Raw genomic sequence first — 24,152 nt, 5'->3', positions numbered from 1 at the left:
GGTGAAGATAGCAAGTTTCTTTCCCTAAAGACCATTAGCAAACCAAATAGATTTTTTAAAGGTAATTGACAGTAGTTACATTAGACTATCATTTCATTAAATTTAAATTTCACCATCTGCCATAGTAGGATTCAAAACCATGTCCCCACAATATTAGCATGGGGTTTGAGATTACTAGCCCAGTGACATAACGTATATGGGAAGGCAGTGGCATTGGTGAATGCCAAAGTTGTGTCACTGCTTTGTCAAAGCTGGGAAACAACTTCAACACTGGATCACTATTTAAGAGGTCTCTGGAGGTCCTTACAATTAATTTAAAGGATCCTTGACCCCAGAAGTAAAGCAGTAAAACATATTGTCTACTCAGATATCATCACCTTAGTCACTGGCCATTTCCACCAACTGCCAAATATCCTCAACGTTAGCAACACTTAATAGGTGACAGGTTTGTGCATTTCAGTGCCCCAATGTGGGATTCACACTGATCGAGGAAGTAACTTCGTAAGCAGGATCCTTGAGGCGTTTCTGGTATTGCCAAGAGCTGCACCAGCCACTATATATTGTTGTTAATGCCACATGTTCGACATAGCACTCAAGAGGCCAGACAGAAGTACCAAAAAGAATTGCAAAGCTGGTGGAAAATTAAGTAACAATAAAAAAGGGTGTTGCCAATCTAACAACTCCTGGAGACCTGACTGATCTAGACCCCAACATGGGTGATCTTCCAGGGAGTCTGGATCTCACAGAAAGTACCATTATCGATAAGAAACTCAGATGGTCCTCTCGAGCAAATGCTGAATATCACCTCAACAAACTTCCACGTGCCCAGATCAATAACGCAAGAGGAAAATGCTGTCACTAATGCAGAACAAAACATTCTAACCAAGCACATAATCTAACCAGCTAGTCATACAACTACTTAGTAAAAAGATACTGTGTGTTGTGTAGTTACTAGATGATAGGCTACAATCAGGAAGAAAGTTCTTGCTTCATCCTTGCAAATTCTCTTCATACTCTAACCAGTTTCTGCCCTGGCTGAGGTTACCACAAAAGGTGCCTCCTCGTCAACCTTACACCTTGCCTTAGGTATTGTGACCCCAGATAAATCTCACCACCAATATCTCTCTCTGTAAAGTAACAGCAGTCCTACGGTCCTCTGGGTTTATATACACTTTATCTTTATATAGCACGGTGCCCACCACTCCATGCTCATCAAGCATAGGTGAGCCACGATGTAATACAGATTTAGCATAAACTCCCTACTTAATGAATTCAATGCTGTCAAAATAAAGCCCTGTCTTTGCTTTTATTTTAATAGCCTTGTTAACCTGCAGTTTAGATTTGTTCGAACAATTACAAATAGTGTCCCTTTACTTCACTGAGTGTTACACTTCAAGTAACAAGTGATCCTTCTATCCTTCCCAGCAGAATATACTACCTCAAATTTATCTGCAATTGATCATTTCCCTGAGATTACATATATTATATATGGATATACACACACACTTCAGATTCACAGCACACAATGATTAAGTAACACACAAATACATTGCAATATAATATTGCAGCTACTTACTTTTCTGATCCCAATTCAATTCTTCCTAAATTTGCAAGCCCCATCATTACTACTCCAGATTGGATTTGAAGCCTGAAGTAAAAAAAAAAGTAAACATCAACCTTATCAGTGGAATCTGAAAATAATTCTTCCCTTTCCCCATTTCCCCTCCCTCTTTTCAGATAGAATATAATTCCATTAGTAATGGCCATCCTTAAAGACTAGTATCAAAATAAGAAAGAAAACAATTGCTGTGAACATTGCAGGCAAATACTGGCGGGTAACTGAACTTAGTTCAGCATAGGACCTCATTCTCTCATTTTTGTATAACATAAACTTTTATTATTTGGAGTTGCGACAAGTCAATCTGTACGGTTATCACAGTTTAGACACTTATCTACTTCCCTCTACAGAATGAATAATGAAGTTAAAATTAACTGCATTGTGCCAATATAACAGCAGGTTCAAAAAGGTTTTTAAGTCTAAATTATTCTGAGCCAGGTTACCGGTCAGTAAACAACATGTACACCATGTTCTAAAAGGTGTTTTAACACGCATATGAAATTTGAAGGTGGCAACAAGTAGAATAAAATTTATGGGGGGGGGGGGCTTATCAATAGCAAGTCATGGGACAATGAGAATAATGTTGGAGTCACTTTACAAAATCTGACACTCAGATCATGGGGAGTCAGAGGCAGCACCTAGGACAGGTCTTTGCTATGCATGATAGAATGTGCTGTAGTACCTTTTCAAATTTCAAAACTATCCAGAACGAAGAGGTTGTCTCAATTGGCACCATATTTGCCATGAACAAACCTTCTATCAACCAGAAGGACCTGCTGGTGTTCCTGTGTGCAGTCCAATCATCTGAAAGTACCCCAAATCACAAGCCGTCCTGATTTTGAACTCTTACTCAATTGCTTCATCACTGCTGCACTAAAATCTGTGTTAAATAACACTTTGTAGATCTACCTTACATCACAGAAACTGCAAGAACAACATGATTTGTTGATCAAGCATAGTTGGGGATAGGCTAGACAACACCTCATGAAAAAATTCAAACCTCCCAAACTCTTCTCTAACATAAAGAAGCATCAATAACACAGGAACTTCACATCCAGACTTAGACATATTATGCACTTCTTTAATTGCTATATTGGTATACTCATTGCTTACTTAACACCATCACAAAATCAGAGAAAAAGTTTTTTTTTGTTTAATCAATAATTTGAGTTCAAACTAAAGCAAGCACTTACCTCAGATCAGTTCTCAATTCTAGGGTCTCTACAATGTTATTTACTTGATCTAAGCATTTCAATTTTTCAATAATCTGAAATTAAAATTCAGGAAATAAAATAAAAACAAAAGACTGTTTCACAAGAATGCCACCTCAAAATAAGCAAGGAGCGCACAGGTGCGGAAATTCCACGTATAACACCGCCAAGCAACTGTTGCCTTCCGACAAGGAGGAAAGTCTACTGAGCTAGCCCTCAGAAATTTGCTGAAGTGGAGGCAAGGTCGTCAGTGATGTCAGCTAGGACACATTCCCAAAGTGCAATTCTGGGCTGAATTGGAAATCATACCTCTTGCCCACCACGAGGAACTGTGCAAGTGAACAGCCAGCACTGTGACTTTGCAACCTTTGACCCCACTTCTGGAACTCTGGTCTCAGTAGGGCCATCAGCACACACACAGCCGATGTGACATTAAAACATAGAAAGTAGTGATATTAACCATTTATGCTTTTAGGGGTGGTCTATCGCTAATTGACGTCACTGGGCTAACGCGCATGTCTTTTTGCATTCATGCTAATCAACCCGAAGCAGAAAAACTGAAGATACAGATTAGGCAGTTTTTGTATAAGGCATGTAATGGTCTTCCCCCCCCCACTCCATCTCCCACCCATCAGAAAGCAGCGCAGTTTAAATACAAATGCAAAAATCACTGCATAAACCATTCATACAATTTGAAAAAAGAGTGCTAGTTACTAAATTTAACAAAACCTTCCTAATATAGCTCAAGATTTAATGTGGCATATGCCTCAATCTCGTGTGAATGATGTAGCTGCATATTTATCTTTACGATAAAAACAATTACTGAAAGTGCTGAAGGCAGCACTTTGGGATGGTTATGCTAGTGTTAAAAAATGGATTATTAATTTTTGACTTCTAACAACTGACTTTAACAACTGGGACCATTTATGAACTGAAATGGTTTTAGATTTAAAGAAAGCAATCAGACATAAGACAGTCATAGTGGTCACCTGAACAGGTTAAACCAAAAAAAAAACAAAATCAACAACCAAAACCAAGTCTGAACTGAAATTAGATTGGTGTAGAGCTGGAGGAACATAGCAGGCCAGCAGGAACATGTCAGGTCAGGACCGTTCTTCAGCAATAGGGTAGTGGGAAGGGATCTCATAAATAAAGAGTAGAGGGGTGGGACTGGAGCAAGTAAGTGGGATGGTGATGGGGGGGGTGCAGGTAGGGAGTGGAGGGGATCGGTCAGTGGGGTAGGAGAGGGGGAATTAGGTGGGAGAGAGGATGAACAGGTTGTGTCAGGTCAAGGAAGCAGGGATGAGGCCAGCTGGGGAAGATCTTGAAACTGGTAAAATCCACATTTAGGTCATTGGGCTACAGGCTCCTGAGACAATGTTCCTGTTCATGGTATTTTAGAAATGAAATATTCTTCCATAATGCACTTCACATACCTTTTATACTCAATTCTTACCTGGTGTGAATGACAACACGTCATGAGATGTTCCGATTTGGACTGCTCTAATTTTTTTATGGCACAGTCTAAACCATTAATCTTCTCTTTGAGCACATTTTGGAGTTTAGCAATCCCTTTCAGGTGCTGTTGTACCAGGAATTCTAACTCATTCAACAAGTCTTCTTTCCTGCAAGTAAGGAGGCAAAGACAAATTGCATTATATTCAGTACTTAAGGTCAATGCTTATTGTTTTGAACTTTAGGAATAGAAATGTAGGTAAGGTTAATAAAACACAAAAGAAAACAACCAAATAAAATAATTATGTAATTAATTAAGCAAATTAAAAAGGCTCCAGGATAAATGATGTGTTACAGCTGCAGGGAGCTCCTGGATGCCAACGTGATCATGATCAAACACGTACATACTCAGTGCTTGCAGCAGGAGTACAGCTCAGTGTTCCAGAGCTAGATACCAGGCTTGACAACACATCAGGACAGAGCAAAGTTGCCTTTGAGCTAGGATGCAGTTATATCACTTGGGATTGGGTCACCTAATAATAGTCAATAGTCAGAGACAGAGGAATACAGGAGTGCAAATTAGATAGGTAAGGGATGGAGGATGAGGCTCAGTCTTTGAAATTGTCAAACAGGTTCAAAGCCTTTTCAGCCCATTTAAAATGTGGCCAGGGGCTTCAAGGTGGATGACCTAACTGACCATGGTACAAGTAGTTATTTGAGTAGACAAAGTGAAAAGGAATGTAGTGGTAGGGAGGGACAGGAAATTTAGAGGTGGTTGATACAATCCTCTATAGCAAACAGCATGTGCCCAGAAAGCTATGCTCTCTGTTCTGGACTGAACAGGAACTTGAACTGGGATGGGAGAATCCATTCATCATAAGTCTAGGTAGATGCAAACAAAGACCAGAAAAAAACCGCTCTGCATTACTACTACGAGGAGTTTGACACCAAGTTAAGCAGGATCACAAAAAAGGTAAGAATCTCTGGATTTTGGGAGATAGACCACAAATCTAAAGTGTATCAGAAGGCTAGAAGAAACAAATATAATAAAGAAGACAACTAAAGGCTCTAAATCTAAATTTGACTAACATTCCAACCAGAAAGCAGGTGTATACAAGTTACTTAGTGTTGTGGAATGTCAACGGTTGGCTCTGTTAATTAATGATGGAATTAGCACAGTAGAAAGGTATCACCCAAGTTCAGGGCACTGGAAAATAGAAATATTTCACGTAGTAGTGACAAATGACAAAAGGCAAGAACTTACTAATCAGAGTGACATACGGAAATAATGAATTTGGCCAGAACATACAGGGATAAATAGTGTGAGGAGGGTGTTACAAGTACAGAGTGATAATCAGGAGGCATTTAATCTACACAGAGATTGGAAAATTTAAAATGAGGAAAAGGTTGCCTAGATAAGGAATTCAAATGTTTTTGGGATAGTTTCTTGGAACAAAATGCTTTGTGGTCAACTAGAAGGCCATAGAACGTTCTGAGGAAGGGCCACCAGACCTGAAACGTTAACTGTTTTCTCCTTCACAGATGCTGCCAGACTGGCAGAGGTTCTCCAGCAACTTTGTTTTGTTCCCGATTTACAGCATCTGCAGCTCTTTTAGCTGATGCCATGAAAATATTGTCAATTGTTAGAAAAAAACCCCATCTAGTTCACGAATGACCATCCTTACCAGGTCTGGACTATGTGTGACTCCAGATTCACAACAACGTGGTTGATTCTAAACTTCCCTCTGGATTGAATAATAAGTGCTAGTCTAGCCAGCAATGCCCTCTTACCATGAATAAATTACAAACAAACAAAAGGAGGAAACTACAGGCCAGATAGGGCAACATCTGTCATAGGGAGGATGTCAGAAGATACTAAAGACATTGTAACTTAAGTACTTAAGGCAATTAAGCAGAAACAATATTGGTGTTGTGAAGAGTAACTTGCTGGAGTTCTTTGAAGTAGCATACTGAGGATAAAAGGAGAATATACTGGTGGATGTACTTTATTTAGATTTCCACAAGGCATTTAGTAAGTTACAGATCAAAAATCGTGAAAAATAGAAGGGTCATGATGTAGCATGTATTGGCTTGTATACCAAAATACAGAGGAAGCATAAACTGACCATGTTCTGGTTAGCAACTATAGCAAAGACTGGGATGAGTGATGGGACCTCACCTGTTTACCCAATCAACCATTCATATACATAAAAAGGGACCAAAGCAATAGTTCCTAAATTTAATGAAGGGACAAAAATAGCTAGGGAGCGAAATTGACAAACAGATGATAAGCTACAAAAGAATATAGATTTCAAGTAAACAGGCAACAATTTGACAGGCATTGCATAATACGGAGAAAAATGGAAATTGTCCATTTCAGAATGAAAGTCAATGATTTTGGATATTTAAAATGGGGAGAGATAGCAAAACTCATACACAAAGGACTCGAGAGGGAGGGAGGGAGCGCGTGCGCGCGAGCGAGAGCGAGATGGCAAGTATACAGGTACAGCAAGTAATTAGTATTCAGTTAGATTTCCTATAATTTAATTTGACTGAAACCAAATACAAAAGTAGAGGTTTAAAATTCAGTTATAGGGAACATAGAGGATACCACATCTGCAGTACTGCTTAAATACTGGTCTGTGATAATGGGCACTGCAGATGCTGGAGAATCCAAGATAATAAAATGCGAGGCTGGATAAACACAGCAGGCCAAGCAGCATCTCAGGAGCACAAAAGCTGAAGTTTCGGGCCTAGACCCTTCATCAGAGAGGGGGATGGGGTGAGGGTTCTGGAATAAATAGGGAGAGAGGGGGAGGCGGACCGAAGATGGAGAGAAAAGAAGATAGGTGGAGTGGAGAGTATAGGTGGGGAGGTAGGGAGGGGATAGGTCAGTCCAGGGAAGATGGACAGGTCAAGGAGTGGGATGAGGTTAGTAGGTAGGAGATGGAGGTGCGGCTTGGGGTGGGAGGAAGGGATGGGTGAGAGGAAGAACAGGTTAGGGAAGCAGAGACAGGTTGGACTGGTTTTGGGATGCAGTGGGTGGAGGGGAAGAGCTAGGCTGGTTGTGTGACCCAGCTCTTCCCCTCCACCCACTGCATCCCAAAACAGTCCAACCTGTCTCTGCCTCCCTAACCTGTTCTTCCTCTCACCCATCCCGCACCTCCATCTCCTACCTACTAACCTCATCCCACCTCCTTGACCTGTCCGTCTTCCCTGGACTGACCTATCCCCTCCCTACCTATCTTCTTTTCTCTCCATCTTCGGTCCACCTCCCCCTCTCTCCCTATTTATTCCAGAACCCTCACCCCATCCCCCTCTCTGATGAAGGGTCTAGGCCCGAAACGTCAGCTTTTGTGCTCCTGGGATGCTGCTTGGCCTGTTGTGTTCATCCAGCCTCACATTTTATTATCTTAAATATTGGTCTGCTTATTTTAGCATGAGTGCAAATACATTAGAAGCAGTTCAGAGGAGTTTTTCTAGACTGCTAATCAGAATGAGTGGGTTGGAGGGAAGGTTGGACAGACTAGGCTTGTATCCCCTAGAATGCAGAAGAACAAAAGGCAACTTGGTTGAAACAAAAAAGATCCTGAAGGGTTTTGTCGAATGGATGTGGAGGAGAGGATACTTCCTCAGTGCAAAGGGCCACAGTTTGAAAATTAGAGGGAGTTACCCACTTGATGCAGCTGAAGGTGCAAGTTACTGAATATAAATTAAATATACCCGACGTTCTTCGAAGTTATGGCTAATCCCCAGCAGTATGTAATACACTTAGAAATGTATCTATAATGAACCCAATAGCTTACTGGTACTGTTTGAAATCGTTAGCTTTAAGTTAACAAAAGAAAATCCCAATCTTTAGCAATCAAATATTTGCATTAATTAGCCTATGCATCCATCTTACTTAATTTAGATGGTCATAAGAAATTTTTACATAAACAAGCTGATGAATATTACCTGTTCTGGAGAGACTGGTTAATTTTCTCAAATTCTTTATGTATTTGCTTTCTAATTCCATTACGATCCTTATCAATTGAAAAGCTGATACCTTCCAGACGCTGTGTAAAAAAAATTAACATGGTGCGATATATAAGTAGTGCAGTTGACCAGTCTTACTGTGAAAAGCAATAAGTGCAAATATGGCAGGGAGAGATGGACAAGTCTGAAAAGTTAGTATTTAAATTCTAGTAAGCCAAACTATGATAAATATGGATGAAATTATGCAGGTTATTTGGAATATTTTATGTTTTAAAGTGAGATCACATTAGATCCAGATAGGCAAAGTAGGCACAGAATAAACACAAGTGCAACAGATTTAGAAATGTGCATTTTCAGAGCATCTGTAACTTTATCACAAAAACATGTTCAAAGAAAATGTTCATGAAAATTGAAATTTTTAGAATGACAAATATGGTTGAGGCAGATTTTAAAATCGATATTATTTTAGCCATTAATTTATCAGAAATTAAAGCTTCTAAACCTTCAATGTTAAGGTGTTAACTGTCAACACAACCGAAAAGCCCAAGAAAGGTTGAAGACAGATTTCCCCATCTTTCTGCCACATAAAAGACTGATTCCTAACAGTAGTAATGTTAACAATCAATTGTTTTAAAACTCAATTTGACTGTGTGTCTATATCAAGTTTTCCCCGAGTGTCAAACCAATTTCTCCTTGAATGTAAGTGATATTGTTTGTTAAATTTATGCTACTCATTCTGCTTGCAAATATACTGTACAGTAGATTACTATTTAAAACTATAATTTTATTGGCTTTGTAGCAAGATCTGTTTATTTCTGGTGCACAAGGATAATTACTCAAAATATTATTTTTTAAAAATCTTTGAATTGTATTCTGGGAACAAATCTATTAACTATTTCAATTATCCTCAATGGTCTCAAAGAAGGCCAGAGATTCAAGCTAATAACTTTCTGACCAACTCCAAAGCAATGACCATTTAGTTACTGCATACAACCATGTACTACTGACCTACTGCAACCCTCAGGACAACTGTAGATTTGAAAAAACAGCTTGAGCTTCCATATACAGACAGATATGTTAGGATCAGGGTTAGATAATTTGGCACAGGCCAAGTCAGATTTTGGCTTCAACTCTGCAGTTCCACCAAGCCACGATAACTATTGGCTCCCTTACTAATCATGGATCAACCCACCTTAAACTTTAAATTGACAATGACACTGCCCCCACTGTACTCCTGGGAAGACAGCTGGGCTAACTGACCTGTTAGAAAGCAGAAGACTCTCTCTCTCGCTCCTTCCTTGAGCAAGACAATCACACTAGTTTTCCAATCTGCTGGAACTTCCCTGGAACCAATGACTACTGGAATAATTTACCATTACTTCCAATATTTCAACTACCCATTCCTTTAATACCTTTGGACATAGACCACTGTGCCCTGGTGACTGGCCTGTACCATTAGTTTGTCAATACTTTCTCTGTCATGACAGATATCGTCACAAGACCTTTCCAGCCATAGCATCTTATTGGATAGAGACATACATAGAAAATAGGGCCAGTGGCCTTGTCTAGGTCTTTTCAGCTTGCTGAATATGATCAATAAATTTGTGTTACCTACCTGGTGTCAAGGCCAGGAACATGTCTTCTGGGATGGAGAGGAACTTTGAGTGGGAGGTAAGAGAGAGAGTTCCACATGCATATTACTCTCTAGGTGAAGAAATTTCTCAACTCAGTCATATCTGGTCTTTAAGACTGGTTGTGGAGATGTCCTTAGGGATGCTTATAGTGTCCTCCACCATGATGACTGATACAAAATATGGTTTAAAATTATCTGCATTTCTAAAGAAGAGTCCAGACCCAAAGCATCAGCTTGCCTGCTTCTCTGATGCTGCCCGGCCTGCTGTGTTCATCCAGCTCTACACCTTGTTATTTCGCTATTTCCCTGTTCCCAGTTATCAATTCTCCAGTCACATCCAAGGATCAACATTCTTTTTAGTTCCTCTCATTTTACGTACCTATGCAAGTTACTGCTAGTTGTTATTTTTCTTACTAAGTTACCTTCATATAGGAATTCATTCCTAGATTTTTTTTGGCCTCTACTGCTGGTTTCTAAAAAGTTCCAAATCCTCTGACCTACCAATGTTGTCACCACTTTGTACACTTTTGTTTTGATTAGATATTCTGCTTGACCACCTATGTTCACTACGGGTGATTCATCTTTCACAGAGTCGTCCTTCTTGACAGGAGAAAGTTTCACCAAGTGTAACAAAGTGTCTGCTTAAATGTTCATTTACTGACCTTCCCTTCAAACTATTTTCTCTGCCCGTTTTGTATAACTCGTGATTCATAATTCAACAATTGTCCACATTTAAATTGAGAACATTGATGTGAAATCAGAGTTCCTCTCCCTCAAATTGAATTTTAAACTGTTATTGTTACCCTCTGCTGGATCCTTAACTACAGGATCTCTTATTAATCCCACTTCACTGCACATCACTGGATTGAAATGGTCTGTTCCCAATAGGTTCTGCAACTAAGACATCATTCTTCAAGCACTCTACAAAATCATCATCCATCCTCCACAGCCTATTTGTTCAGTCAATAGGAAAATCATCCATTACAACTGCAATGCCCTTCTTATATACAGCCATTATTTCCTGGCTAATACTTTGTCCTATTGGGACACATCTTTCCAAGAGCTCACAACTCCTACTCCACAACATCTTTCCCTTGCTATTCCTCACTTCCACCCAAACTAGTTCCATATGATGGAATGCACCTACAAAACAAGTACCAAACTGGTGTCTTCCTCTTAACACCACGCCACCTCTTATTCCTTTTTGTCTATTTTTACGAGAATGGCAAATACATCTAAATATTGGGTCCCTAATCTTGGTCCCACTAGGACAACATCTCTGTAATAGCTATCAAGTAACGTTTGTTTTGACTGCTGCTGTCAACTCACCTAACTAGTTACAGATGCCGTGCTTTTGGAAAAACAGCCTCAAGGTTAACTTTTTACAGTATTGCCAAATCACTCTGGGTTTTAGTTTCTGCTCCACTCGGTTTATATTTTCTGCCTCTTCCTGTCACACTTTATCACTCACCTCTACTGCAGTTTCTTTGACTTTCCTGAACATCCCTTCATGTGAGACGCCCCTCAGCCCCAACCAACCCACCACCAACTAATTAGATTAAAGCCTTAGCTACAATCCTAGTTATCAGGAGGCTAGTCACAGCACAACTCAAATGAACTCACCGCAGAAGAGATCACACTTTCCCCCCCGAGAACAGGTGCCAGAACCTCAGGCTTTGAAAGCCATTTCTCCCACACCAATCTTTCAGCCACGTATTTACTTCTATCAGATTGACCTTATGCCAATTTGTACCTGGCTCAGGTGTAATTCTGAGATTAATACCTTTGTAGCTTGGCTTTTCAATTTATCCTCCAGCTTGTCAATTTCTAAGTAGAAACCCTTTCCTAGTCTCTCCTTTATCATTAGTATATAAATGGACCACAACAGCTGGATTCTTCCCCTCCCACTCCAAGTTCCTCTCCAACCCATAAGCGTCCTTAGCCATGATGCGGATAGGTAACAGACTTTAGAGATTAGTAACTCTTTCCCCTAATATTTTATCCCCTACGTTCCACATTTCACCACCACCCCCATCCCAAACTGGAATATCACTCTCTACAGCCACTAGTGGTCAGTTAATCATTATCTCTGCAGTCTGTACCCTCATCCACATAGGGCAAAACCCTTGTATGAAATGGACACAGGCATTTGTAGAGGCTCTTGCAAAGCTAGCTTCTGGATCCCAATACCTGCCTCGCTCGCAGTCACAAGCTCTTGTCCCTGAACACAGATTAAATTACATTAAAATTGGTCCAAGAAACGTGACTGTCTCTCGAAACAGTGTCCAGGTTACTCCACTCCTCTCGGATGACTGTGTCCACATTTCAGACTCCAGCTCATCAACCTGAGCTGCAGACTAAAGAAAAAAGTGCAAATTGTTGGGAAGCTGAAATAAAAGCCAACATAACAATCAAACACAACCGTTTCTATAAAAAGAAAAACTGCAAAACTGAATGTGGACACTCCTTCAGGAATGATCAATGTTTAGAAACTGCTGAAATAAAATTCTCTAACTTGTTGGCAACCGAATGCTTAACTACCAATGACACTAGATTATCCAAAACTCTACATATTCTGCACTTTAGAGTCATAGATAGAGCCATATAGACATACAGCACGGAAACAGATCCTTCAGTCCAACCCATCCATGCTGACCAGGTATCCTAAATTAATCTAGTCCCATTTGCAGCAGTCGGTCCATATCCCTCTAAACCTTTCCTATCTAGATGCCTTTTAAATGTTGTAATTGAACCGGTCTCCACCCCTTCCTCTGGCAGCTCATTCCATATACACATCGCCTTCTGCCTGAAAATGTTGCCCCTTCGGTCTCTTTTAAAGTCTTTCCCCTCTCACCTTAGACATGTGACCTTCAGTTTTGGAATCCCACACCCTGGGGAAAAGACCTTGGCTGTTCACCCGATCGTCCAAGCCCATTGTGATTTTATGAACTTCTCCTAGGTCAAGTGTCAGCCTCCAACAGTCCACGGAAAATAGCCCCAGCCTACTCAGCCTTGGAAAAGATTTACAAGGATGTTGCCAAGTCCTTTCAAGTTTCACAACATCTTTCCTATCACAGGGGGACCAGAATTGAACACAGTGTTCCATAAGTGGCCTGATAAGTGTCCAAAACAGCTCAACATGACCACCTAACTCCCACACTCAATGCACTAATAAAGGCAAACATATCAAGTGTTTTCTTCACCACCCGGTTGGTCTTCCTTTGACTTCACTTAAGAAATGTGCATATTTTAAAATTTAAAACAAACATGGCAAAGTATTGACAACCATTTTTCCCTGAAGCACACATTTATACAATTTAGAACTACGCACTAGAACGTGTCCTGTTTGAAAGGACTTACCTGAAGCAAGTTAGTAAATTTGGCCCGTTCGTACAACACTTCATAAGAGTCATCATCTTCCTGAGGGGAAAAAGGAGAATTTAATTACTTTTATATAGTCACTCTTCCAATAAAATTAGCAATACAATACATTCAGATTTTAAACCTGGGGACAGACAAACATACATTTTCATATTTGCAAGTCAAATTAGTGATGCTGAAATAAACAGATCAATACTGATGTTTGTTTATAGTGGATTGGGTTTTAAACAAGGTAGATAATTACTTGCCACTTATCAGTCAAGACCTGGGTATTGTTCAGGGCTTTGTTCGCCTGGACACAGGAGTCACATATAGCACTGAGCACTGTGCAGCCATGAGTGAATAACACCACTTGATAATGAGAATGGAAGCAAGGTATGATTAAAGCAGATGAAGATAGTTAGGTGTAGGACACCACCCTGAAGGAGTCCTGTACAGATGCCTTGAACTGAGAATACAGACTTCCAACAATCATAACCATATTCCTTCACATCAGGTACAACTCCAAGGAGAGCTTTGCCCCCAGTTCTTATGGACTTCAGTTTTGCTAAAGCTCCTTGATGCCACTCAGTCAAATGCACAAACAAAAACTGAAATTGCTGGTAAGTTTTGGCAGGTCTGGCAGCATCAGTGGACAGAAAGCAGAATTAATGTTCCAGCCCTTCTTCAGAACTGATGGACACCAGAGAAAGGATGGCTTTTGCATTAAAAAGGAACAATGGGGGGGGGGGGGGGGAGAGAGGAGGAGAAAGGAGAGGAAAGGAAAGAACAGGAAAAGAGATGGTCAAGCTCTAAAATTGATTAACTCGATATCACGTCCAGAAGGCTTCAAAGGTTCCTAAAGGAAAATGAGGTGTTGTTCTTCCAGCTTGAATTGAGCTGAGCTTCACTGGAGCACTGTACGTAGAACATAGAGCAGTACAGCACAGTATAAGCCCTTTGGTCCACAATGTTGTGCTGACCTATTATCCTACTAAGATCAATCTACCCTTCATACCCCACATTTCACTATCCTCCGTGTGCCTATCCAAGAATCGCTAAAAAAAATCTCTAAAGTATCTGACTCCACTACCACTGCGGGCAGCACATTCCACACACCCACCGCTGAGTGAAGAGCCTACCTCTGACATCTCCCCTATACCTTCCTCCAATGACTTTAAAATTATTTCCCCTTGAAATAGTCATTTCCACCTTGGGGAAAGAGTCTCTGGCTATTCCTCTATCCATGCCTCTCATCATCTTGCAAACTTCTACCAAGGCACCTCTCATCCTTCTTTGCTCCAATGAAACAAAGCCCTAGCTTCCTCAGCTTTTCCTCAAAAGCGTGCCCTCCGGACCAGGCAGCATCCTGGTACATCTCCTCTGCACCCCTCTAAAGCTTCCACATCTTTCCTATGAGGTGACCAGAACAGAGCACAACATTCCAAGTGTGGTCTAACTAGGGTTCTATAGATCTGCAGCATAAACTCTCAGTTCTTAAGCTCAATTCCCCTGCCAATGCAAGCCAATACACCATACGAAATCTTTACAACCCTATCAACTTTGGACGATCTATGGACACGGACCCCAAGATCCCTCTATTCCTACGTACTGCAGAGAATCCTGCCATTAACCCTGAATTCTGCATTCAAATTGGACCTTCCAAAATGAATGTAGTAAGCCTGAGACAGAGATGTTGGCCAGAGAACAAGATGGTGGTGGCAGCGGCAAACAGCTTGAAGCTCAGGTGTCCTTTTTTTGCAAACCCTGTCAACCACGCTGGTGAGGAATCCTCAGTTGAGGAAGACAGGGACATGTCAGATGCCCCCTTATTGAAGGTGTGATCATCAGAACAGATGCAATGGAGATTGAGGAACTGGAAGAATGGAATGGAATCTTTACAGGAGGCAGGGTGTGAGGAGTATAGTTAGGGTAACCAAGGGAGGCAGTGGGTTTGTACTGGATACTGGTGGCCAGCCTATCCACAGGAACAGATGCAGATGTCAAGGAAGAAAAAGGACCTCACTCAATCTAGACTACTGTATTTGCTGCTCACAACGTGTTCTCCTTTACAATGGAGAAGCAAAGGCCACACTGGTTGGCTGCCTCAGAACGCACACGTTCTGTCCAGAATTTAAAACCCGCTTTCAGTTGCTTGCCATTTCAACAGAACCACTAATTGTCCCTATTAGCAGCTATTCGTTCTTCAGACAGACTTTTACCCACACCTTTAACTGTCCAACTGTTTGGGCTCACCCCTCATCTTCTGTATTAAAGCCATCCTTTCCTTAGTTATCATCAGCTCTCAAGAGTCACTGGACCAAAATGTTAACTCTGCTTTCTCTCCATTAGATGCTGTCAAACCTGCTAAGACTGCCCAGCAATTTGTTTCAGATTTCCAGCATCTGCAGTTCTTTCATTCAGTTTTCAGCCAAATGCAGTCTGGATGTCAAGAGTAGTCATTCTCACCCCACCTCTGGAATTCAGTTCTTTGGCTGATGTGTGAACTAAGGATGTAAAAATGTCAAGAATTGAGTGGCCTTCACAGAACCCAAATTGACCACCAGTGAGCAGGTTATTGCTAAACAAATGCTGGTTGATAGCTGTTGATGGCAAAGTCATCAAGTTAGAGATATACAGACAGAAACAGACCCATAAGACAGCGGAGCAGAAATTAGGCCTTCAGCCCATTGATTCTGCTCTGCCATTCTAACACGGCTGATCAGTTTCTCAATCCCATTTCCCCGGGTTTCTCCCGCTAACCTGAGGTTCTTGATTGTCGGGGAAATCAGTCTTAAATATACTCAATGACAGAGCCTCCACAGCCTTCTGTGGCAACGAATTCTATAGATTCACCACTCTCCAGCTGAAGGAGTTTCTCCTAAACACCACCACATACCTCAGTGCAGGCCACACCTTCAGTCCTGTATTGACTGTCCCTCATTCTCATTTGTTAATCCAGTGTTGTTTGAAGTTTGATTCCTACACCCTTCCAAACGGTGTCCTATTGTGTCTGCCTGAGACTTCAATAATCTCTCAAGTTCTCCTTTTCCATACAGGTGAATCCACCCCCACAGATATTAACCTGCTGCTTTGTTTCCCATTGGCCAATATACTGAGTTTTACCATTCTCAGCACACCCCAGTCAACAGTTCTTTAAACTAGGAAGTGTGACCACCCTATTTATCCTTTTTGCTGGTTGTATTTCTGTAGTGTAGTGGTTGTCATGTTCACTTTACATGCGAAAGGTGCCCAGTCTGAAGCCGGGCAGAAAAGTGGTGCTCCTTTGCTGCAGCGACGGGTTGTGGGGCAGCACAATGGTTAGCACTGCTGCCTCACAGCGCCAGGGACCTGGGTTCGATTCCAGCCTCCAGCGACTGTCTGTGTGGATTTTGTACATTCCGCATGGGTGCCCTCCAAGTACTCTGGTTTCCTCCCACAGTCCAAACACGTGCCAGCTAGATAGACTGGCCAAGCTAAATTGACCATAGTGTTCAGGGATGTGTAAATTAGGTGGATGGGTCTGGGTGGGATGCTGTGAGGGTCAGCATGGATTTGTTGGGCTGAAGGGCCTGTTTCCACTCCGTAGGGATTCTGTTCTATTGGTCCCAGCTCAGTTCAGTTGGAGGTCATTCCAAACAGTACAGATCCCTCTGGTTCCAATACCGAGTCCAGTGTCCCATGAAAACAAACCCCTCTTTCCCCACACTACTCTTTAGGCCACGTGTTTACTTCCCATATTCTCGCATCCCTATGCAAATTTGCACATGGCTCAGGTCGTAATCTGGATATTATAACCAGAGGACCTTTTCTTTAAAAATTTAGTTCCTAATCCCTAAAAAAGGTCCTCTTTCCTAGTCTTATGTTGCTTGCCGTCACCCTGGCACTGGGCAGACAAATCCAGGACTCTTTATCCCACTTACAAAGGATGCAATTTATCTACTCCCCTAATTTACAGACTCCCCTAAAACTACCGCCTGACCTTTTGCTCCTCCACGTTGAATGGTCTCCTGTACCACAGTGCCACCGTTAGCTGGCTCACCCTCCTGACAGCCCCGTTCCCGATCCACACAGGAAACAAGTACCTCGTACCTATTGGATGAAGTCAAGAACGGGGGCTCATCTGTTCCTGAATGCAGAGTCCCTCTACCTACATCACTTGCAGTCACACCCTGCTGTTCCTGGCCACTGACCAAAATTTGTAGTACTTAATCTACAGGTATGACTGCCTCCTGAAACAGAATGCCCAGATAATTCGTCCCCTCCTGGATGTGCCACAGTGTCCAAAGCCTGGGCTCCAGCTCATCAATTCTGGGCCGAAGTTCCTCCAGCAACCAAACGCTTGCAGCGGTTGTGGTCAATGCAGTTCGCAAATGAAATCAGCCAGCTCCCACATCATACAGCTACAGCACATCATCTGCCCAGCCATCTTTACTTAATTAGTTAATTAACAATTCCCCACCCGCCCCCCCGCCAAATTTAGGGCAGATTCCTGTCCAGCAAATAAAGTCACAGCCCTCCTATGACACCACTTTTCAGAGTTTGGTTTCAGTTACCCCAGGCACTCCTCCCTCTGTCTCTGCTCCTGGAAACACAGTCCAACTTGTCCATGCCAACCAGATATCCTAAATATAGTCCCAGGTTCTGCCTCATATTCCTCAACCTTTCCATCCATTTGCCTAACCAGATGCCTTTTAAAATGTCATAATTGTACCAGCATCCTCTACTTCCTATAGTAGCTCAATCCATACAAACACCATCCACTGTGTAAAGTTGCCCCTTTGGTCCCTTTTTAAAATCCTTCACTTCTCACTTTAAACCCATGCCCTCTGGTTTTGGACTCACCCCACCCTGGGAAGAGACCTTATCTATTCACCCTATCCAAGCCCCTCATGATGTCATAAACTTCTAAGATCACCCCTCAGCCTCTGACATTCCAGGCAAAACAGACCCGACCTTACAGCCTCTCCTTATAGCTAGAACACCCCAACCCTGACAACATCTTTGTAAATCTTTTCTAAACCCTTTCAGGTTTCACAACATCCTTCCTATAATAGGGAGACCAGAATTGCAGCAGTATTTCAATAGTGGCCTAACCAATGTTTTGTACAGCCTCAATATGAGCTCCCAAGACCTATACTCAATGCAGTAACTGAAAAAGACAAGCATACCAAATGCCTTCTCTCTCCTATCTACCTGCAATTCCACTCATGGATCCATGAGGCTGCACGCCAAGGTCTTTGTTCAGCAGCACTCCCTGGGACCTTACCGTCTTCTATTACTTTACTGACAATCACGAGTAGATGGAGGAGGCTGTAATCCAGCCAGGTTAGATCTGTCCTGCTTTGTACGGCCAAAAATTGCTGCTAATGCTTCAGCCCGATCTTTTGCACAAACATGCCGGGATGCCCCATCGAGGTTAGTAATGTGTGTGAAGCTTCTTTAAAAGAAGTTGTTTTACTATTCATCAACCATTCACGACTGCCTGTGGCAGGACTGTAGAATTTACATCTGATTCATAGTTATGGAATTGTTTAGGCTTCTCACCAGAGTCACAGCTTATGATCAGATTGCTGGTTGATGATAAAGGGTAACTCATACCTGTTTATTTATTTTCATTTGGCATTCTAAATTCAGGTGGTTGGCAAGCATTGGCTTGTTAATCAATTTTTCTTATCCAAAACTGAGCAGACTGGTATTCAGTCATTGCTACTTTGTTCCTCTGACTCTCCACTTTTCAACAGATATTATACCAGGATCAGCTTCTGCCTTTATAGGTAAAGGCCAACATAGCATTTGCCTTCTTGATCACCTGCTCACTAACATGTCTACCTTCAGGTGACTAGTGCACTAGATGTCCAGGTCTCGTGGCACATTCCTCTCAATTTATTGCAAGATATTAATTCTCCTTACTGATTTTGCTACTGCAGCGGATAACCTCATTTAAATTGACTTACAATTATTGAACGTCTGACAATGTTCAGCACCACTTCTGACTCCTTAGATACTGAAGCAATCTATGTTCAACAAGATCCAGACAGTTTCCAGGTGTGGGCATTGGCTTTTGCAGAGGTAGCTCATCAGCTCCTTCAAGGGCAACTAGGGATGGGTAATAAATGCCAACCTGCTAGCAACACCCATGTCACAAGGGTGAATTCAAAAAAATTAGTGAATCTGTCACACATTTCTCTATTGATTCAACTCGTCCAAATTACACAAACATCTCTGCATCCGTCTCACAGCTCAACCTCCCAACCAACTTTTATCACCTACAAGCTGAGATATTACATTTAGTTCATATCCAATCATTAATGTGTTATAAGACTGTAAGATACAGAAGCAAAATTAGGCCACTGGACCATTGTGTCTGCTCTGCCATTTGAACACGTCGTTATTTCTCAAACCCATTCTCTTGCTTTCTCGCCATAACCTTCGATCTTGGCAAGCAAAACTACCAAGTGAACCTGCAAGTTAACCATAAGAGAATTCTGAACTAGGGCTCCTAAGTTCCTTTGTGCTTCGGATTTCTAAAGCCTGTCCCCATTTAGAAAATAGTATATACCTCTACGGTTCCTACCGAGTATGTAGCCTCACACTTTCTCATGGTCTTCCACCTGCCAATTCTTTGCCTACTTCCCCTAGCATGTCCACGTCTCTCTGTAGCCTCTCTGCTTCAACACTTGTCCCTCCAAGTATCTTTGTATCTGCAAATTTACCAAATGTCCTTAGTTCCTTCATCCAGATCATTTATGCATAAAACAGACTGCCATTTGGAAAAAAAAGCCATTTATTCCTACTAGAGATAATGGGAACTGCAGATGCTGGAGAATTCCAAGATAATAAAATGTGAGGCTGGATGAACACAGCAGGACAAGCAGCATCTCAGGAGCACAAAAGCTGACGTTTCGGGCCTAGACCCTTCATCAGAGAGGGGGATGGGGAGAGGGAACTGGAATAAATAGGGAGAGAGGGGGAGGCGGACCGAAGATGGAGAGTAAAGAAGATAGGTGGAGAGAGTATAGGTGGGGAGGCAGGGAGGGGATAGGTCAGTCCAGGGAAGACGGGCAGGTCAAGGAGGTGGGATGAGGTTAGTAGGTAGATGGGGGTGCGGCTTGGGGTGGGAGGAAGGGATGGGTGAGAGGAAGAACTGGTTAGGGAGGCAGAGACAGGTTGGACTAGTTTTGGGATGCAGTGGGTGGGGGGGGGGGGAGAGAAGAAGAGCTGGGCTGGATGTGTGGTGCAGTAGGGGGAGGGGACGAACTGGGCTGGTTTAAGGATGCAGTAGGGGAAGGGGAGATTTTGAAACTAGTGAAGTCCACATTGATACCATTAGGCTGCAGGGTTCCCAGGCGGAATATGAGTTGCTGTTCCTGCAACCTTCGGGTGGCATCATTGTGGCAGTGCAGGAGGCCCATGATGGACATGTCATCTAGAGAATGGGAGGGGGAGTGGAAATGGTTTGCGACCGGGAGGTGCAGTTGTTTGTTGCGAACTGAGCGGAGGTGTTCTGCAAAGCGGTCTCCAAGCCTCCGCTTGGTTTCCCCAATGTAGAGGGAGCCACACCGGGTACAATGGATGCAGTATACCACATTGGCAGATGTGCAGGTGAACCTCTGCTTAATGTGGACTGTCATCCTGGGGCCTGGGATAGGGGTGAGGGAGGAGGTGTGGGGGCAAGTGTAGCATTTCCTGCGGTTGCAGGGGAAGGTGCCGGGTGTGGTGGGGTTGGAGGGCAGTGTGGAGCGAACAAGGGAGTCATGGAAAGAGTGGTCTCTCCAGAAAGCAGACAGGGGTGGGGATGGAAAAATGTCTTGGGTGGTGGGGTCGGATTGTAAGTGGCGCAAGTGTCGGAGGATGATGCGTTGTATCCGGAGAACGAGGGGGATCCTCTTAGGGCGGTTGTGGCGGGGGCGGGGTGTGAGGGATGTGTTGCGGGAAATACGGGAGACGCGGTCAAGGGCGTTTTCGATCACTGTGGGGGGAAAGTTGCGGTCCTTTAAAGAACTTGGACATCTGGGATGTGCGGGAGTGGAATGTCTTATCGTGGGAGCAGATGTGGCGGAGGCGGAGGAATTGGGAATAGGGGATGGAATTTTTGCAGGAGGGTGGGTGGGAGGAGGTGTATTCTAGGTAGCTGTGGGAGTCGGTGGGCTTGAAATGGACAGTTACAAGCTGGTTGCCTGAGATGGAGACTGAGAGGTCCAGGGAGGTGAGGGATGTGCTGGAGATGGCCCAGGTGAACTGAAGGTTGGGGCGGAAGGTGTTGGTGAAGTGGATGAACTGTTCGAGCTCCTCTGGGGAGCAAGAGGCGGCGCCGATACAGTCATCAATGTACCGGAGGAAGAGGTGGGGTTTGGGGCCTGTGTAGGTGCGGAAGAGGGACTGTTCCACGTAACCGACAAAGAGGCAGGCATAGCTGGGGCCCATGCCCACCCCCTTAGTCTGTAGGAAGTGGGAGGAGTCAAAAGAGAAGTTGTTGAGGGTGAGGACGAGTTCGGCTAGGCGGATGAGAGCGTCGGTGGAGGGGGACTGGTCGGGCCTGCGGGACAGGAAGAAGCGGAGGGCCTTGAGGCCATCTCCATGCGGAATGCAGGTGTATAGGGACTGGACGTCCATGGTGAATATGAGGTGTTGTTGGCCAGGGAATTGGAAGTCCTGGAGGAGGTGGAGGGCGTGGGTGGTGTCACGGACGTAGGTGGGGAGTTCCTGGACCAAAGGGGAGAAAATGGAGTCCAGATAGGTGGAGCTGAGTTCGGTGGGGCAGGAGCAGGCTGAGACGATGGGTCGACCAGGGCAGGCAGGTTTGTGGATTTTGGGAAGGAGATAGAAACGGGCTGTGCAGGGTTGGGGAACAATGAGGTTGGAGGCTGTGGGTGGGAGGTCCCCTGAGGTGATGAGGTCGTGTATGGTGTTGGAGATGATGGTTTGGTGCTCGGGTGTGGGGGTCATGATCGAGAGGGCGGTAGGAGGTGGTGTCAGAGAGTTGGCGTCTGGCCTCGGCGATGTAGAGGTCAGTGCGCCATACTACCACTGCGCCACCCTTGTCTGCGGGTTTGATGGTGAGGTTGGGGTTGGAGCGGAGGGAGCGGAAGGCTGCCCGTTCTGCGGGGGAAGAGGTTGGAGTGGGTGAGAGGGGTGGAGAGGTTGAGGCGGTTAATGTCTCGACGGCAGTTGGAGATGAAGAGGTCGAGGGAGGGTAGGAGGCCTGGGGGTGGTGTCCAGGAGGAGGACTTGTGTTGGAAGCGGGTGAAGGGGGTCAGTGGAAGGAGGGTTAGGTTCCCGGTTGAAGAAGTAGGCATGGAGGCGAAGACGGCGGAAAAACTGCTCTATGTCCAACCGTGACTGGTATTCGTTGATGTGTGGTTGTAGGGGAAACCATCCTCTACATTGGGGAAACCAAGCGGAGGCTTGGGAACCACTTTGCAGAATACCTCCGCTCAGTTCGCAACAAACAACTGCACCTCCCAGTCGCAAACCATTTCCACTCCCCCTCCCATTCTCTAGATGACATGTCCATCATGGGCCTCCTGCACTGCAACAATGATGCCACCCGAAGGTTGCAGGAACAGCAACTCATATTCCGCCTGGGAACCCTGCAGCCTAATGGTATCAATGTGGACTTCACCAGTTTCAAAATCTCCCCTTCCCCTACTGCATCCCTAAACCAGCCCAGTTCGTCCCCTCCCCCTACTGCACCATACATCCAGCCCAGCTCTTCCCCCCCACCCACAGCATCCCAAAACCAGTCCAACCTGTCTCTGCCTCCCTAACCGGTTCTTCCTCTCACCCATCCCTTCCTCCCACCCCAAGCCGCAGCCCCATCTACCTACTAACCTCATCCCACCTCCTTGACCTGTCCATCTTCCCTGGACTGACCTATCCCCTCCCTGCCTCCCCACCTATCTTCTTTACTCTCCATCTTCGGTCCGCCTCCCCCTCTCTCCCTATTTATTCCAGTTCCCTCTCCCCATCCCCCTCTCTGATGAAGGGTCTAGGCCCGAAACGTCAGCTTTTGTGCTCCTGAGATGCTGCTTGGCCTGCTGTGTTCATCCAGCCTCACCATTTATTCCTACTGTTTGTTTCCTATCTGCCAACCAGACTTTCATTAATCTGAAAAACACTACCCCCCCCCCCCACCAAAACCCATCTGCTTTGATTTTAGACACTAACCTCATGGAACTTTATCAAAAGCCTTTTCAAAGTCCAAATAAACCTTATTTACTGGCATCCCTTCACCCACTCATCTAGTTACATTATCTTTGAGAATTTGTTGAGAAAGTTTATATTTCAGTTTATATTTCTTCCTTTGATTTCCCTTGAGAGCCATAGTTTGGCCACCTTTTCCAATTTTCTTTTTCATCAGAGGAACGAACAATGTTACAATTCACCCAAGTACTCATGAATCCTTCACCACTTTTCCACAGTCATCCCTTTAAGTAATGTCCCCCAAATCTATTATAGCCAACTCACATCTCATGTAGTTTCCTCCATTTAGATTAAGGACTCTAGTTTCAGAAGCACTGTCGCTCTCCACGAGGATGATTATGGGCACTCTTCCCAAAACATCCTCAACCTGACAGCCAAATTATTCATTTTTCACTTCTCAATACCTAGTTTCAGATGGTCTGTTCTCTCTCATTGATGAACCAATGTATTGGCCTAGAAAACCATCTGGTATACACGTTAGGAATTCCTCCTCTACAGTAGTGTTATTAATTTGATTTGCTCAATCTATATGTACAATAAAGTAATCCATAATTGCAGGTGGTCTGTATTCAACGGGCTTCTGATTTCCTGTCCAGTGTCATTTCCAACGTCACCCCTACTATGTACAACTCCCATTAATGCTTTTTGCCCCTGTGGATTTCTCAGCTCTACCCATACTGATTCCACATGG

At 43.6% G+C, this 24,152-nt stretch overlaps 1 protein-coding gene across 1 annotated transcript in view; it reads right to left on the bottom strand.

Moving 5' to 3' along the window:
• The window catches only part of rnf17 (ring finger protein 17), a 151,911-nt gene that overhangs the window by 115,957 nt on the left and 11,802 nt on the right, over positions 1 to 24,152 (bottom strand). The window contains exons 7-11 of the mRNA XM_059646967.1: positions 13,256 to 13,315; positions 8,242 to 8,342; positions 4,286 to 4,454; positions 2,812 to 2,885; positions 1,577 to 1,648 (exon numbers count right to left, since the gene is read on the bottom strand). Coding sequence (XP_059502950.1) covers positions 1,577 to 1,648; positions 2,812 to 2,885; positions 4,286 to 4,454; positions 8,242 to 8,342; positions 13,256 to 13,315 — 476 coding nt within the window. The remainder of the gene's footprint in view (positions 1 to 1,576; positions 1,649 to 2,811; positions 2,886 to 4,285; positions 4,455 to 8,241; positions 8,343 to 13,255; positions 13,316 to 24,152) is intronic.

The sequence above is a fragment of the Stegostoma tigrinum genome, chromosome 6 (assembly GCF_030684315.1).
Source record: "Stegostoma tigrinum isolate sSteTig4 chromosome 6, sSteTig4.hap1, whole genome shotgun sequence".
Lineage (NCBI taxonomy): Eukaryota > Metazoa > Chordata > Chondrichthyes > Orectolobiformes > Stegostomatidae > Stegostoma > Stegostoma tigrinum.
The sequence above is the reverse complement of the archived record's forward strand: the minus strand, read 5'-3'. Positions and strand labels throughout refer to the sequence as shown.